General features: G+C 49.7%; 2 protein-coding genes across 4 annotated transcripts in view; both read left to right on the top strand.

Annotated features, from left to right (window-relative positions):
* Nucleotides 1-17,101, top strand: part of LOC140455173 (uncharacterized) — a 459,457-nt gene that overhangs the window by 238,099 nt on the left and 204,257 nt on the right. The gene's annotated exons all lie outside the window — the stretch shown is intronic.
* On the top strand, nt 59-16,039 carry LOC140455044 (vacuolar protein sorting-associated protein 52 homolog). The gene is made up of 8 exons (XM_072549711.1): nt 59-93; nt 5,142-5,229; nt 9,749-9,801; nt 11,551-11,626; nt 12,172-12,239; nt 13,122-13,297; nt 15,279-15,429; nt 15,935-16,039. Exons 1-8 carry the CDS (start codon nt 67-69, stop codon nt 16,037-16,039), a joined length of 744 nt encoding a protein of 247 aa, XP_072405812.1. The 5' UTR covers nt 59-66.

The raw sequence follows: 17,101 nt of genomic DNA, 5'->3' as shown, positions 1-17,101 counted from the left end.
GAGTCATTGGTTTTCTGTTCCGGGGTGAAAGGTGAGGATGTGGTGGAGGTCCCGGATGTTGTTGCTATGGCGGCGGTGGAGCCAGGTTCAGAGGTAGGTCCAGACCTTCAGTTATTGTCGGTGTTTTACCTCCTTTCACTTATTTTACATTTCATTTCATTTGCTCATTTGTTTCACTGTTTTTACTTGTTTCATCACCGAGATGTACAGCACAGAAACAGACCCTTCGGCCCAACCCGTCCATACTATCCCAGATATCCCAACCCAATCGTGTCCCACCTGCCAGCACCCGGTCCATATCCCTCCAAACCCTTCCTATTCATATACCCATCCAGATGCCTCTTAAATGTTGTAATTGTACCAGCCTCCACCACTTCCTCTGGCAGCTCATTCCAGACACCTACCACCCTCTGGGTGAAAAAGTTGCCCCTTTTATATCTTTCCCCTCTCGCCCTAAACCTCTGCCCCTCTAGTTCTGGACTCCCCCGACCCCAGGGGGAAAAGTTTAGGGAGGAAGGATGAGGAAGAACCCAAAGGCGTCCTACACTCGTGTGAGGACCAAGAGAACGACCAGAGAGAGAGGGTGGAGCCGCTCAGGGACCGTGGAGGGAACTTGTGCCTGGTGTCCCAGGAGGGAGGGGAGGCCCTGAGTGAGGTTTTATTTTGTTTCAGTATTCACCAAAGTGAGGGACCTTGTTGATAGTGCGAACACCGTGGACCAGGTTAACCGGCTTGAACAAATTGATATTAAGGAAGTGGATGTGCTGGAAATTCTGGGAGGCATCAAGATCGATAAGTCCCTGGGGCTGGACCAGATATATCGAAGGTTACTGCGGGAAATGAGGAATGAGATTGTTGTGCCTCTGGTGATGATCTTTGCATCCTCACTCTCCCCGGGAGTAGCACCGGTTGATTGGAGGGAGGCGAATGTTGTTCCTCTGTTCAAGAAAGGGAATTGGGCAATCTCTGGGAATTACAGGCCAGTCAGTCTTACATCTGTGGTAAACAAGACACTGGAAAGGATTCTGAAGGATAGGATTTATGACTATTTGGAAAAACATAGTTTGATTAAAGTCAGTCAGCATGGTTTTGTGAGGGGCAGATCTTATGCCTGGAGCTTATGTCTTTTGCCTAACTCAAAAGCCTTATTGAGTTCTTCAAGGATGTGACGAGACAAGTTGATGAACCTTGAGCAGTGGATGTGGTGTATATGGACTTCAGCCAGGCGTTTGCTGAAAATCCCAACAGTAGCCTCATTCAGAAAGTTAGGAGGTGTGGGATACAGGGAAATGTGGCTGTCTGGATACAGAATTGGCTGGCTGAAATAAGACAGCGAGTGGTAGTGAATGGAAAATATTCTGCCTGGAGATCAGTGACCAGTGGTGTTCCACAGGGATCTGCTCTTGGGCCTCTGGTCTTTGTAGTTTTTATCAATGACTTGGATGAAGAAGTGGAAGGATGGGTTAGTAAGTTTGCTGATGACACAAAGGTTGGTGGTGCTGTAGATAGTGTCGAGGGCTGTTGCAGGCTACAACAAGACTTTGACAGGATGCAGAAGTGGGCTAAGAAGTGGCAGATGGAGTTCAACCTGGATAAATGCGAAGTGATTCATTTGGAAGATGGAATTTGAATGCTGAATACAGGATTCTTGGCAATGTGGAGGAACAGCGGGATCTTGGGGTCAATGCACATCGACCCCTCAAAATTGCCACTCTGGTTGGTAGGGTTGTTAAGAAAGCGTATGGTGTTTTGGCTTTCATTAACAGGGGGGATTGAGTTTAAGAGCCACAAGGTTATGCTGCAGCTCTATAAAACCCTGGTTAGACTACGCTTGGAATATTGTGTCTAGTTCTGGTCGCCTCATTATAGGAAGGATGGTGTTGCTTTCGAGAGGGTAGAGAGGAGATTTACCAGGATGCTGCCTGGATTGGAGAGCTTGTCTTATGACGAGATGTTGAGTGAGCTTGGGCTTTTCTCACTGGAGAGAAGGGTGAGAGGTGACTTGTTAGAGGTGTACAAGGTATTGAGAGGCACAGATCGAGGAGATAGCCAGAGACTTATCCCCAGGGCAGAAATGGCTGTCACGAGGGGGAATAATTTTAAGGTGCTTGGAGGAAGGTATGGGGGGGAATGTCGGAGGTAGGTTCTTTACGCAGAGAGTGGTGGGTGCATGGAATGCACTGCCAGAAGTGGTAGTAGAGTCAGAGACATTAGGGACATTACAGTGACTGCTGGGCAAGCACATGGATGGCAGTAAATTGAGGGGGGTGTAGGTTAGGCTGATCTTAGATTAAGATAAATGCTCAGCACAACATGGTGGGCCGAAGGGCCTGTGCTGTGCCATACTGTTCTATGTTCTATGAATAACAAAAAGTAGAGGGCCTAGCACCGATCCGTGTGGCACTCCACTGGTCACAGGCCTCCAGTCTGAAAAACAACCCTCCACCACCACCCTCTGTCTTCTACCTTTGAGCCAGTTCTGAATCTAAATGGTCTATTCTCCCTGGATTCCATGTGATCTCACCTTGCTAACCAGTTTCCCATGGGGAACCTAGTCGAACACCTTCCTGAAGTCCATATAAATTACAAGTGTGTGGTGCTGGAAAAGCAGAGCAGGTCATACAGCATCCGAGAGGGGGAAGAATCGACATTTCGGGCATAAACCCTTCATCGCTTCCTGATGAAGGGCTTTCACCCAAAACATTGATTTTCCTCCTCCCCGGATGCTGCCTGACCTGCTGCGCTTTTCCAGCACCATGCTCTCGACTCTAATCTCCAGCATCTGCAGTCCTCCCTTTTGCTGTCTGTATAGATCGCGTGCACCACTCTGCCCTCATCAGTCCTCTGTGTTACTGTTTTGATTGTTTTCTTTATTTCATTTATTTTAATTGTTTTCATCCTTCACAGGATGAGAGTGTCACTGGCCATTCCTAATTACCCCCCAGAGGCTGGTTCAGAGTCAGCCCTCACTGAGGCGATAGGTTTTTAAGGAGTATAAGGGGTTATGGGGAATGGGCGGGCGAGTGGAGTTGAGGCTGAGATAAGATCAGGCAGAGCAAGCTGAACTGGCCATTCCTGTCCTTGGTATTTGTGTTTTTATTTTAAATGGCAGCTCCCTGCATGGAGATTGGCTGCCATCATGAAATTGCTCACCTACACACTTCCCCAAAGCCTGCATTAAATATTGGGGGGCATGGACACAACATTGACTGGATTGTGGCTGTTCGTGTTCAGGAGAAGGGGAGCAGATGGAGACTGTTCAGCCCATCAATCCTGGTCCAGTGTTCATGTCCTGCACCCGACCCCTTTCCCTGCATTACCACAGAGACGAGAATTCCACCTGGCCCAGCTGAAATGTATTCCGCACTGGAACATGCACCATCCTCCAGGGTAGGGAATTCCAAAAGATTCACAGACGCTTGGAGTAAAGAGACCAGTGCTTGAACTATGGGCCTTTTAAATGGGCTTTCCCTCTCTTCTGGGCTGAACAGTTGGAACTGTGCTCTGTCTGTTTGTTCTCTTCCTCACTTGCTGTCTCTCTCTCGGTCCCTCCCCAGGTGAGTTACCCCAGCACTGTGTAAACTCTAGTCTCTGTCTGTCCCCCTCCCCAGGTGAGTTACCCCAGTACTGTGTAAACTCTAGTCTCTGTCTGTCCCCCTCCCCAGGTGAGTTACCCCAGCACTGTGTAAACTCTAGTCTCTGTCTGTCTGTCCCCCCTCCCCAGGTGAGTTACCCCAGCACTGTGTAAACTCTAGTCTCTGTCTGTCTGTCCCCCTGTACAGGTGAGTTACCCCAGCACTGTGTAAACTCTAGTCTCTGTCTGTCCCCCTGTACAGGTGAGTTACCCCAGTACTGTGTAAACTCTAGTCTCTGTCTGTCCTCGTGTACAGGTGAGTTACCCCAGGACTGTGTAAACTCTAGTCTCTGTCTGTCTGTCCCCCTGTACAGGTGAGTTACCCCAGTACTGTGTAAACTCTAGTCTCTGTCTGTCCTCGTGTACAGGTGAGTTACCCCAGGACTGTGTAAACTCTAGTCTCTGTCTGTCTGTCCCCCTGTACAGGTGAGTTACCCCAGGACTGTGTAAACTCTAGTCTCTGTCTGTCTGTCCCCCTGTACAGGTGAGTTACCCCAGTACTGTGTAAACTCTAGTCTCTGTCTGTCCCCCTCCCCAGGTGAGTTACCCCAGGACTGTGTAAACTCTAGTCTCTGTCTGTCTGTCCCCCTGTACAGGTGAGTTACCCCAGTACTGTGTAAACTCTAGTCTCTGTCTGTCCTCGTGTACAGGTGAGTTACCCCAGCACTGTGTAAACTCTAGTCTCTGTCTGTCTGTCTCCCTGTACAGGTGAGTTACCCCAGGACTGTGTAAACTCTAGTCTCTGTCTGTCCCCCTCCCCAGGTGAGTTACCCCAGGACTGTGTAAACTCTAGTCTCTGTCTGTCTGTCCCCCTCCCCAGGTGAGTTACCCCAGTACTGTGTAAACTCTAGTCTCTGTCTGTCCCCCTCCCCAGGTGAGTTACCCCAGGACTGTGTAAACTCTAGTCTCTGTCTGTCTGTCCCCCTGTACAGGTGAGTTACCCCAGCACTGTGTAAACTCTAGTCTCTGTCTGTCTGTCCCCCCTCCCCAGGTGAGTTACCCCAGTACTGTGTAAACTCTAGTCTCTGTCTGTCTCCCTGTACAGGTGAGTTACCCCAGGACTGTGTAAACTCTAGTCTCTGTCTGTCTGTCTCCCTGTACAGGTGAGTTACCCCAGCACTGTGTAAACTCTAGTCTCTGTCTGTCTGTCCCCCCTCCCCAGGTGAGTTACCCCAGCACTGTGTAAACTCTAGTCTCTGTCTGTCTGTCCCCCTCCCCAGGTGAGTTACCCCAGCACTGTGTAAACTCTAGTCTCTGTCTGTCTGTCCCCCCTCCCCAGGTGAGTTACCCCAGCACTGTGTAAACTCTAGTCTCTGTCTGTCTGTCCCCCTCCCCAGGTGAGTTACCCCAGCACTGTGTAAACTCTAGTATCTGTCTGTCTGTCTCCCTGTACAGGTGAGTTACCCCAGCACTGTGTAAACTCTAGTCTCTGTCTGTCTGTCCCCCTGTACAGGTGAGTTACCTCAGCACTGTGTAAACTCTAGTCTCTGTCTGTCCCCCTGTACAGGTAAAAAGTGACCAGGATGAAGTGCCTGAGCTGAATCTCGGTGAACTGGACATAACGTCCGATGAATTTATTCTGGATGAAGTGGACAGTGAGCATTGTTTCTCTTAACCTAACTTGCACGGAATTTCTTAATGGGATTAAACTGCTTTGACAGCATCTGTGTTCCTGATGAGGATTGTGCGTGGGATTGTCGAAATGAGGCCCTTGTTGCAGTGTGGTCTATAAAGGTAGCAACAGTCTTCCTCCTTGGGAGAGTGCACTGATTGGCAGCAGTGAAGCTGACGGAGTCACTGCCAAAGGGAGTGATTGAATTAAACTGCACCCTTTCTCCTGTTTGGCTGTCTGATGGATTCAGGTTAACGAGGAACACTGAGCAAGTTCTGTATTTTACAAGAATTACTGTTTGTTACAAACAACTCAGCTTTAGCCACCACTAAAAGAAAATGACAGGCTGTCAATATATAATTGCTAGGTATATAAACTCCAAGCCTGCCCGTGAACCCACGGTTGCTGACCCTGTGAAGCTGCTGTGTCCCCATATCCTCCTGGCCTAACGTCCCACTGTGTAACTTTAGTTCACCGTGTGCGGCAGCTCAGGTTATTATTGGGAAAGGTGCGATATGAATGGGAGCGTTGTTGACATTGTCAAGGGGAAGCGTTGAGGAATAGGAAGCCTCCTGGAGATCAATTCTTAGTGGGCCAGCTGGAGGAGCACTGCTCCCTTGTTTGGTTCAATTGAAGCATTGGGTTGGCAGGCGGGGTTCCCAATGCACCCTTCAGTACAGCCTTGACAGGTAGCTGGTACAAAGCTGCACATGCCCATCTCTGAGGTGGTACCGCAGTGCCACAACAAGAAGGTGGGAGAACAGCATAGTCTCTGTCAAACAGGGGAAGGGGAAGCCCCATACTTCCCAAAGCTGAGATCCAGCAACCCCCACACAGCTCCAAGAACCCACAAAGACAGATGAATGGAATGGGCGGATGGGTAGAAGTTGTGTGACACAGTGTGGGTCGGTGTAAGGGACACATTTGGGGATGGGAATGTTGGCTGGTCAAGAAGGTTCTGGACCTTAGGAACAGGTAGGTTCCTTTGAAATATGAATGTTGGGAGTCACAGGCCAAGAGTAAGGGGTAGGCCATTCCAGACTGAGATAATGAAGAACTTCTTCCCTCGGGGAGTTGTGAACCTGTGGAGGTCTCTCCCACAGGAAGCTGTTGGGGCCAGATACATTCAAGAAGGAGCTGGAGGTGAGCCTTGTGGATAAGGGGTCAAGGGGTTTGGAGAGGAAGCAGGAATGGGAGACTGAGATTGCATGGTCAGCCCTGATCCTATTGAATGGGGCAGGCTCGAAGGGCCGAGTTTCAAAGAGCTTTCAGCTGGATAAAACCATGAAAAAGAGCAGCTGAATGTTTTGACCTTTTTAGTCTTGTTCAGTTGGTGCTGTTTCTGAGAAATGCTGGTCAATCTGTCCTGTGTGTTGGTCGGTGTCTTCACTGGCTGCTGTTTGTGTGAAGACCATCAGGGGTATCGTGAGTGGCATGGACAGGAGGAGAGATGTCAAATCCTGGGCTGGTGATTGTGGAACAGGGAAGGTCAGGAAAAAGAAGCACAGAATCTGGACTCTAACCGTCTGAATTGTCCGCTGTAAAAAATATTCCTTTGCATATTCTGGATGTAGGTTTGCTGGCTGAGCTGGAAGGTTTGTTTTCAGATGTTTTGTCACCATACTTGGTAACATCTTCAGTGAGCCTCTGAGAGGAGCACTTGGTGGTGTAGCCCGTTTTCTATTTATTCTTTACTCACTACTGCAACAGACCATGAATGGACAGACACAGTACAACAAGTCATCGGTATTAGACAGCAACCAACACAGAAAGTGGCAAAACTAAACCTGCAGGAAAAAAAACGAGACAAACTTACACAAAATAACAACACTGAATGCAGAAGCATGGATAAAAAACTTATCTGACCGACCCTTAACAGACACTGCAAAAGCTTTCTGAGTAAGAGGATTAAATTACAACTTCCAGGATGCAGACAAGAAAGATTTCTGAGCAGCATTAGAAACAACACTGACAGGCAACTAACTTTTAGATTAGATTGTTTACAGTGTGGAAACAGGCCCTTCAGCCCAACAAGTCCATACTGACCCTCCGAAGAGCAACCCACCCAGACCCATTCCCTACATCTACCCCTACCTAACACTATGGGACAATGTAGTGTGGCCAATCCACCCTAACCTGCACATCTTTGGGCTGTGGGAGGAAACCGGAGCACCCGGAGGAAACCCACGCAGACACGGGGAGAATGTACAAACTCCACACAGAGAGTCGCCTGAGGCGGGAATTGAACCCGGGTCTCTGGTGCTGTGAGACAGCAGTGCTAACCACTGAGGCACCCAGCAAACTATCAGACAGGTAGTGACTCCAACATTAAGCAAAAAATAGGAAGGAAACCCACTCAACACACAAGAAAGGAAAGCACTAAAAAGACGAAAAAGAAGATAAAAAGATTGTTACCGACTGGGAAACGAACCTTCCAGCTCAGCCAGCAAACCTACATCTGGAGTCTCCACCTGGGCTACAAATCTTCTCAAAACTTGTGTTGAATGTTCAGTTAAATATGATTCAGACGTAATTCTCCGTAATACAAGCTTGCTCTCGGTGACACCGGACCTAGTGAACAGCTTTACCACCTTGTTCATGCTAATGCACAGTTTCCTTCCAGCACAGAGTCTTCCTGCGTGCCCCTTGACCCTCAGCCCTTGCTGTATGACCAGCCTGACCCCACACTGTGCTGTGACCTTTCCCTGTTCTACTGCTCTGCTCTGCTCTGGTGTCTCTGATTTGTCTGTGATCCCTGTTTTGGAAGCAGGTGACAGCAATAACATTTGCCAAATACGGAAAGAGTTAGTTATTTTTTAAATTTGTGTGCGTGCTGCCATGAGGGGGTGGGGGAGGGTCAAACCGATTTGAAAGTCTCTGTCCAGAAAGTGAGGCCAAACAAAGAGGTCTGACAGTTCAGATTGGCTTCTGACAGGAGCCAAGGCTGGCCATTTCTACCGAGATTGTTGCTACCTTTCATAGAAAACAGAACAAATACTTGCAAGAGAGAGACTGAGAGCCACCAGATCAATGTTGAATATTTGCAGCAAAGGGTTGGTATAAACAAGACTGGCAGAATGGCCTCCTCCTCTGGTTCTGTTCTCGTCCTGACGCATGCTGTAAGAGCCATTTGTTTCAAGGGCTGTCCTTTGGTTTTGGTCTGTTTTCCTGCAGGTTTCTTTACACTCTCTCACAATTTAATAAGCACTTGTTCTGTAAAGCGTTTACCCACCCAAATAACCAGTGCCATTTTAACAGCTGTGCAAGACTGAGCTGGTGTTTTAGCTGAAGGCTGGCTGCAGTGCTGTCTAAACCAGGGTAATCACAGTGTTATAGAGTCATAGAACTGTACAGTATGGAAACACACCCTTCGGTCCAACCTGTCTATGCTGCCCAGATACCCCAACCCGATCACCAACACCCAGCCCATATCCCTCCAAACCCTTCCTATTCATATACCCATCCAAATGCCTCTTAAATGCTGTAATTGTACCAGCCGCCTCCACCACATCCTCTGGCAGCTCATTCCATACACGTACCACCCTCTGGGTGAAAAGGTTGCCCCTTAGGTCTCTTTTATATCTTGCCCCTCTGACCCTGGTGTGCTTTCCTTTATTGGTCAGAGTATTGAGTACAGGAGTTGGGAGGTCATGTTGCAGCTGTACAGGACATTGGTTAGGCCACTATTGGAATATTGTGAGCAATTCTAGTCTCCTTCCTATCGGAAAGATGTTGTGACCTTATAGAGATTTACAAAATCATGAGGGGCATGGATAGGGTAAATAGACAAAGTCTTTTCCCTGGGGTGGGGGAGTCCAGAACTAGAGGGGCATAGGTTTAGGGTGAGAGGGGAAAGATATAAAAGGGACCTAAGGGACAACTTTTTCACCCAGAGGGTGGTACGTGTATGGAATGAGCTGCCAGAGGATGTGGTGGAGGTTGGTACAATTACAGCATTTAAGAGGCATCTGGATGGGTATATGAATAGGAAGGGTTTGGAGGGATATGGTCCGGGTGCTGGCAGGTGGGACTAGATTGGGTTGGGATATCTGGTCAGCTTGGACAGGGTCTGTTTCCGTGCTGTACATCTCTATGACTCTAAACCTATGCCCTCTAGTTCTGGACTCTTCCCCACTCTTTCCCCCCTCCCCAGGGAAAAGACTTTGCCTATTCACCCTATCCATGCCCCTCATAATTTTGTAAACCTCTATAAGGTCACCCCTCAGCCTCCGACATTCCAGGGAAAACAGCCTCCCCCTGTAGCTCAAATCCTCCAACCCTGGCAATATCCTTGTAAATCTTTTCTGAACCCTTTCAAGTTTCACAACATCCTTCCCTTGCAGGGAGACCAGAACTGCACGCAGTTGGCAGCAATTTCCGTTTTTGTCTCTGGTTGACAGCATCTGCAATTCTTTTGGTTTCACTGTTTGTTTCAATGGTGTTATTATTCACCTTGCCTTGAAGGTACAATAAATAATCCAGAATTAATTTCTGTGTTACAGCACATATCCAAGCTAATCTGGAAGATGAACTGGTGAAGGAGGCATTGAAAACAGTAAGTTCTATCTCCGGGGAGTCCAGGGAAGGACCGCAGTACTTGTGGAGGTGTCAGTGTTGGATTGCGCTGGGCAATGCGAGAAGTCACATGACCCCAGGTTAGAGTCTGAGATCACAAACTTTCAGAGCACTGCCCCTTGGCCAGGTGAAGTGTTTCAGAGCAGCACTCCCAAAGCTGGTGATTTCAAATAAACCTGTTGGACTATGTGAGGCAGCATGATGGCACAGGGGTTAGCACTGCTGCCTCACAGCACCAGGGACCCAGGTTCGATTCCAGCCTCAGGTGACTCTGTGTGGAGTTTGCACATTCTCCCCTTGTCTGTGTGGGTTTCCTCCGGGTGCTCCAGTTTCCTCCCACAGTCCAAAGATGTCCAGGTCAGGGTGGATTGGCCATGGGGAAATTGTCCCGTAGTGTTAGGTGCAAAAGTCAGAGGGGAATGGGTTTGGGTGGGTTACTCTTCGGAGGGTTGGTGTGGATTTGTTGGGCCGAAGGGCCTGTTTCCACACTGCAGGGAATCTCATCTAATCTAATCTAATCATATAGCCTGGTGTCGTGTGACTTGGTAAGAATATAACCATGGATGTAAGGAGCGATTAATTATTTTCGTGGAGGGAACAAGTAGGAGAAATTTACCTTGTACTCTGTTGTGTTTAAATTCTGTCTGAGACATGACACTTTTGCTAGTCTATTTTATCTCCTGTAAAGAGTCACTCGATACCTACTGAATCTGACCAAAACCACCTCCGGATTGTGCTGGGGGTAAATTTTGAAATGTTGTTCTGTTCCAGGACACACACACCTAGAAAGTGGGTTCAGAAGTAGGGCCTGTCCCACCAGACAGTACTGAGATAGCTGATCATGGTATCTCAGTATCCCACTCCCGCCATCTCCCCAAAACCCTGGTCCCTTCAACATAAGGACCATGTCCATCTCCCTCTTGAATATATCTAATGAACTGATCCCAACTTCCTGGGAGAGACTTTCCACAGGTTCCCGACTTTCCAAGTGAGGACATTCTTCCCCATCTCAGTCCTGAATGGCCTACCCCTTTTATTTTTTAGCCTGTGACCCCCTCCATTCACATTTCCAAGGAATCCTCTGCCCTACCCTAACCCCCATAACCCCATCCTTCCCATGGCTAATCCACCTAACCTGCACATCCCTCGATGTAGGGACAATTCGGAATCGTAGAATACCTGCAGTGGTATTTGGCCCATCAAGTCCACCCTGACCTTCTAAAGTGCATCCCACCCAGACCCTAGCCCATTATCCCTGCATTTCCCATGGCCAATCCATCCTAAACTGCACATCTTCGAGAGGAAACCAGAGCACCTGGAGGAAACCCACGCAGTCACGGGGAGAATGTGCAAACTCCACACTGACAGTCACTCAAGGCTGGAATTGAACCTGGGACCCTGGTGCTGTGAGGCAGCAGTGCTAACCACTGAGCCACCGTGCTGCCCTGCTGGTGAGCAATCAGGAAGTGTGTTCCACTGAAAGGGGTCAGATCCAAGGAATCGAGGTGCAGTCTGCTACATCCACCTTCTACTAGGTTAACTTAGTTAGTTCTATCAGCGCTGTCTGTGACAATCACTTATAAATAATAACTCCAGTTCTGAAACCCTCCCAGCTCGGTCAGGCAGGGTGTTCTCGGGACAGGAAGTGTTGTTTTTTTTTCTTTTAAACTCGAGTAAAGACTTGTCTGCAGTGGGTTTCCTCTGAATGTTAACATTCCCTTCTCCACAGGGTGTGGATCTGAGGCATTACTCCAAACAGGTTGAGACCGAATTACAGCACATCGAACATGCCTCCATCAAGGACTGTATCCTTTCGCTGGCAGGAACTCACTCTCACACGCCCCGGTGTCCCACCACGATCCATCCCCCCTGAATCCCCACTCTTCTCCCTAACCCTGTAACCAGTACACCTCCAAGGGGATGAGAGAACTGGGGATTGAATTGTCCCCCGTTAATGTCTGACCTTCTGTGCATTTGTTCTGTTGCTGGAGAAGCTACGGTACGTTGTGAATGAATGGGTCAGGTGGTTCCTTGATCCTCACTCGCAGCGTCGGGTCAGAGCTGAGGGCGGGGGGGGGAGCAGAGCTGGAGCTCTCTGTTGGATTGCTCTCACTGTGCTGTCGCCCTCGAATAGCAGCCTGTGAGACACAGGCCAGGTTAGCAGCTGATGACCGTGTACTGTGACTTTCAGACTGTCCAGCGGCCATGTTGGGTGGAAAGGATTGTGGCTGTGATGCCAGGACCATAGTAAATGGCTAGTGATGTAGCTTTCATGTCAGTTAGCTCGAAGCTTTGCTATTCCCCGGGTTTTTCCGGAGTGTTGCCACTTTTCCTGAGCAGCTGGCTGCAGACATTAAGGAAAGTCAGAACATTGCAAGTCTCCACAATCAGATCACAGCCTGTGATACCATCCTGGAGGTAGGCACTGGCTTTAAACAGATACCTTTTGAGTTGCATTTCTCGCTGTTTTACTCCCATTGCTGGCAGAGTATAATCACTTTAGTTAAACAGGAAGGTGGCCCTGAATTCACCAGCGTAACCCTTCAAGTGTTAGGTTCTGAATACCTACTCAGCACAGAAGCAGACCCTTCGGCCCACCCAGCCCATATCGACCATGTTCCCAAACTTAACCGGTCCCACCTGCCTGCTCCTGGCCCATATCCCTCCAAACCCCTTCCCATCCAGTATCTTTTCATCGTTCTATATGGGCCCACATCCACCATTTTCTCTGGCAGTTCATTTCCCAAACGAACCACTCTATTTTTAAAAAACACTTTCCCCTCATGTTCTTTTAAAATTTTTGTTCTCTCACCTTTTTTAAAATAAAACACGCTCCCTAGTTTTGAACTTCCTGACCCCCGGGAAAAGAGTCATACAGCACAGAAACTAACCCTTCACCCCAACCAGGCCATGCTGACCATAATCTCAATATAAACCCTAGTCCCACCTGCCTGCTCCTGGGGCCTAGATCCCTCCAAACCTTCCTTATCCAAATGTCAATTCAACGTTGTAACTGCACCCACATCCACCAGTCCCTCTGGTAGGTCATTCCACACACAAACCACACTCGCTGTAGAAATAAAGTCGTCCCTCATTTCCCTTTTAAATGTTTTTCTAAACAAAAAACCTTTGCTATTGGCCTTATCCAAGCTCCCCTCGATTTGGTGAGAGTGAGAGTCATTGTTGCTGGTTTTGTGGCGTTTTCCTCTTGATGCTTCTCGATGTGGGGATTGTCCCTTCCCGTTGAAGGGCTGGGCTCCCGGTTTCGGTCTGAAATTTGGCCTCCTGTTGTTTCCGCAGCGGATGGAGCAGATGCTCAGCATGTTCCAGTGCGATCTCAGCAGTATCAGCTCAGAGATCCAGACCCTGCAGGAGCAGTCCATCACCATGAACATCAAGCTGAAGAATCGCCAGTCTGTGCGCAGCGAGCTGAGCCAATTGGTCGATGAGCTCGTCATTCCGAACTCCATGATCACGTGAGTCTGTGCCCGACGTTCCTTACCCTCATTACAGACCTTTCGCTCTCTGTTGGACTCGTGCCTCGGAGTTACGGGAGTGTGTCAGGAAACGAGGTAGGACCGAGATGAGGGGAGATATCGTCACCTGGAGAGTGGGAAGCCTGTGGAATTTAGGGATTTACTACCACAGAAAGCAATTAAGGCCAAAACCTTGAAGGAGTTAGATGGAGTCTACCTGAAGGGGTCAAAGGGTACAGGAGGGAAGTTGGGAATGGGAGACTGAGTTGGATGGTCACCTATTGAATAGTGTAGCAGGGTCAAAGGGTCAAACAGGCTACCCCTGTCTCTGTTTTCATTGCTAAAGGTTGTGGCTTCAAGTCACATGTCCACGTAAAATCGACTCTGTCATCCAATTCCTCCTTCCCATAGGGTCCCATCGATATTCCCGCTTGCGGTCTCTCACTCTCTCTACCCAGCCCGAGCTCTGACAGGGTGCACCAAGACCTGATACTCTTGGACGTCATACACAGAGTTCCCCCTTTTCTCCAGCCGTTTCCCGCCCTTGTTCAGGAGGCTGTGTCTGTCTGTCTGTCTGTCTGGGTTGCAGGATATATGTAGGTGAGTCTTGAACCTGGGGTCACTGTCCTGGGATAAATGCAGGCCATTTAGGACTGAGAGGAGTAGGCATTCCTTCGTTTGGACAGAGGGGAATCTTTAGGAGTGTCTGCCCCAGAAGCTGTAATTGTGCAGGCTCTAGACAGGAGTCGATAGATGTCTCACTGTGATCTGTCTGAGTGCTAGTGCAGGCTCGATGGGCCGATTGGCCTAATCCGCTTCCTGTTTCTGAGTGGATTATCGACCTGGGGTAGCTGTGTCAGGTTACAGGGCGAAAACAGGAGAATGACTGACTCCGAGTGAATCACTCGTTGGATGGGCAGAGACAGGGGTAGCTTGTTTGACCCTTTGACCCTGCTACACTATTCAATAGGTGACTATTCAACTCAGTCTCCCATTCCTGACTTCCCTCCTGTACCCTTTGACCCAGGGTGCTATAATAGGATTCTGTGCAGGGAGTGAATGGGGCTGCTTTCCTTGGGTGGCACTGGCTGTCTGCAGGCAGGTCGACCCGCCTCCTCTCCCCCGCCCCCCCCCAGGTACCTGCGAGGACCAGGCAGTTTGACCCAAAGGATTTCCTCCATAATCCCAGTCAGAATCACTCTGCAAGGCCCACTTGGGTCACACTGAGTAATCACATCCATGTAACATTCAGCAACCGTCGGGTATAGGGACAGAAGGAAGGCCGTTCAGCCCATTGAGTCTGTTCCACTATTCAGAGAGACTGGCTGATCTGACCATCCTCAGCCTTTTCCCCCAACCCTTCCTGATTAAGCATCTGTCTCTCTGTCTGTGTGTGTGAGTCTGTCTGTGTGTGTGAGTCTGTCTGTGTGTGTGAGTCTGTCTGTGTGTGTGAGTCTGTCTGTGTGTGTGAGTCTGTCTGTGTGTGTGAGTCTGTCTGTGTGTGTGAGTCTGTCTGTGTGTGTGAGTCTGTCTGTGTGTGTGAGTCTGTCTGTGTGTCTCTCTCTCTTTCTGTGTGTGTACTGTGTGTGTCTCTCTCTCTCTCTCTCTCTCTCTCTCTCTGTCTCCCTCTCCCTCCTCTCTCTCAAGAAATTCCTCCCCATCTCTGTCTTCTCTGGGCGAGTCCTCACTCTGAGATGATGCCCTTGTGGGTCCCCAACTCTCCCACTCATGGGGGATCACCCTCTCCCTATCTCCCTCCAAATCTTATCCATTTCAATAAGGTCTCCTCTCAGTTGTCTAAACTCCCAAGGCGTACAGGCCCAACCTACCCGACCTGTCCTCAGTCTCCTCATGGCCGAGAGCAGCCAAGTGAACCTTGTGTGGACAGTCTGCCCGAGGGAGGTGGGCAGAGAGACACATGCCTGTTGCACCACCCAATTTCCTTTGAAAGCTGGTTGTTTCTGACTCTGTTCTATTTCAGGACTATTCTGGAGACGCCTGTAACTGAGCAGCAATTTCTGGAGCAACTCCATGAACTCAATAACAAGATCAACTACGTGAAGGAACAGTCCTTTAAGGAGACGCTGGCTTGTTCAGATGTGCAGGATACCCTGGACCGGCTGAAGATTAAGGTAGTGCCATTGCAGGATGGCTCAGTGAATAGGAACTGTCCAGAGACAGGTTTTGCCTTTTTAAGAAGCATTGCCCCTTGCTATATTGACCTTGTCCCTCGGTTATGTTGGACATCGAAACCTGGGCATTCGTTTGCAGGTTGTTGGTGCGATGTTGCATGAATCTGCAGGAATTCACCCAAAGGTTCAGGTACAGAACGAGGCCGTTTGGCCCATCGTACCAGTGCTAGCCCTCTGAAGGAACAAATCAGCTGGCAGCATAATTTTTATACAGCTCGAGCAGGTTCCTCCACGTTCCCACACGAAACCAGAGAACTGAGTTCAAACAGACAAGTGTTTCCAGCGACACCCCACCCTCTCCCCAACTTCATTTTCACTGAGGTCAGTGTTTCACATCATCCTGACATTAGGAACATGGGTCCTGAGCTGACTTGGGCAGGTCAGGAGAAAGGAGGAGGGGTCTGTACAGTGAGCTGTAAAGGATAAATTATTCTGATTTGTGCAGGCTGTCTCAAAGATCCGGGAATATATTCTCCAGAAGATCTACTCCTTCCGGAAGCCGATGACAAACTACCAGGTTCCTCAGAATGCACTGCTCAAATTCAGGTAAGGGAGGTACCCGCAGTGAGCTCTCGGTCTGGTCCCTCAGAATGTGGTCCTCACGTACAGGTTAGGGAGGTACCCGCAGTGAGCTCTCGGTCGGGTCCCTCAGAATGTGTCCCTCACGTACAGATTAGGGAGGTACCCACAGTGAGCTCTCGGTCGGGTCCCTCAGAATGTGGTGTTCACGTACAGGTTAGGGAGGTACCCGCAGTGAGCTCTCGGTCGGGTCCCTCAGAATGTGTCCCTCACGTACAGGTTAGGGAGGTACCCGCAGTGAGCTCTCGGTCCGGTCCCTCAGAATGTGGTCCTCACGTACAGGTTAGGGAGGTACCCGCAGTGAGCTCTCGGTCCGGTCCCTCAGAATGTGTCCCTCACGTACAGGTTAGGGAGGTACCCGCAGTGAGCTCTCGGTCGGGTCCCTCAGAATGTGTCCCTCACGTACAGGTTAGGGAGGTACCCGCAGTGAGCTCTCGGTCGGGTCCCTCAGAATGTGTCCCTCACGTACAGGTTAGGGAGGTACCCGCAGTGAGCTCTCGGTCGGGTCCCTCAGAATGTGGTCCTCACGTACAGGTTAGGGAGGTACCCGCAGTGAGCTCTCGGTCGGGTCCCTCAGAATGTGGTCCTCACGTACAGGTTAGGGAGGTACCCGCAGTGAGCTCTCGGTCGGGTCCCTCAGAATGTGGTCCTCACGTACAGGTTAGGGAGGTACCCGCAGTGAGCTCTCGGTCGGGTCCCTCAGAATGTGGTCCTCACGTACAGGTTAGGGAGGTACCCGCAGTGAGCTCTCGGTCTGGTCCCTCAGAATGTGGTGTTCACGTACAGGTTAGGGAGGTACCCGCAGTGAGCTCTCGGTCTGGTCCCTCAGAATGTGTCCCTCACGTACAGGTTAGGGAGGTACCCGCAGTGAGCTCTCGGTCGGGTCCCTCAGAATGTGGTCCTCACGTACAGGTTAGGGAGGTACCCGCAGTGAGCTCTCGGTCGGGTCCCTCAGAATGTGGTCCTCACGTACAGGTTAGGGAGGTACCCGCAGTGAGCTCTCGGTCGGGTCCCTCAGAATGTGGTCCTCACG

The sequence above is a fragment of the Chiloscyllium punctatum genome, chromosome 30 (genome assembly GCF_047496795.1).
Source record: "Chiloscyllium punctatum isolate Juve2018m chromosome 30, sChiPun1.3, whole genome shotgun sequence".
Lineage (NCBI taxonomy): Eukaryota > Metazoa > Chordata > Chondrichthyes > Orectolobiformes > Hemiscylliidae > Chiloscyllium > Chiloscyllium punctatum.
The sequence above is the reverse complement of the archived record's forward strand: the minus strand, read 5'-3'. Positions and strand labels throughout refer to the sequence as shown.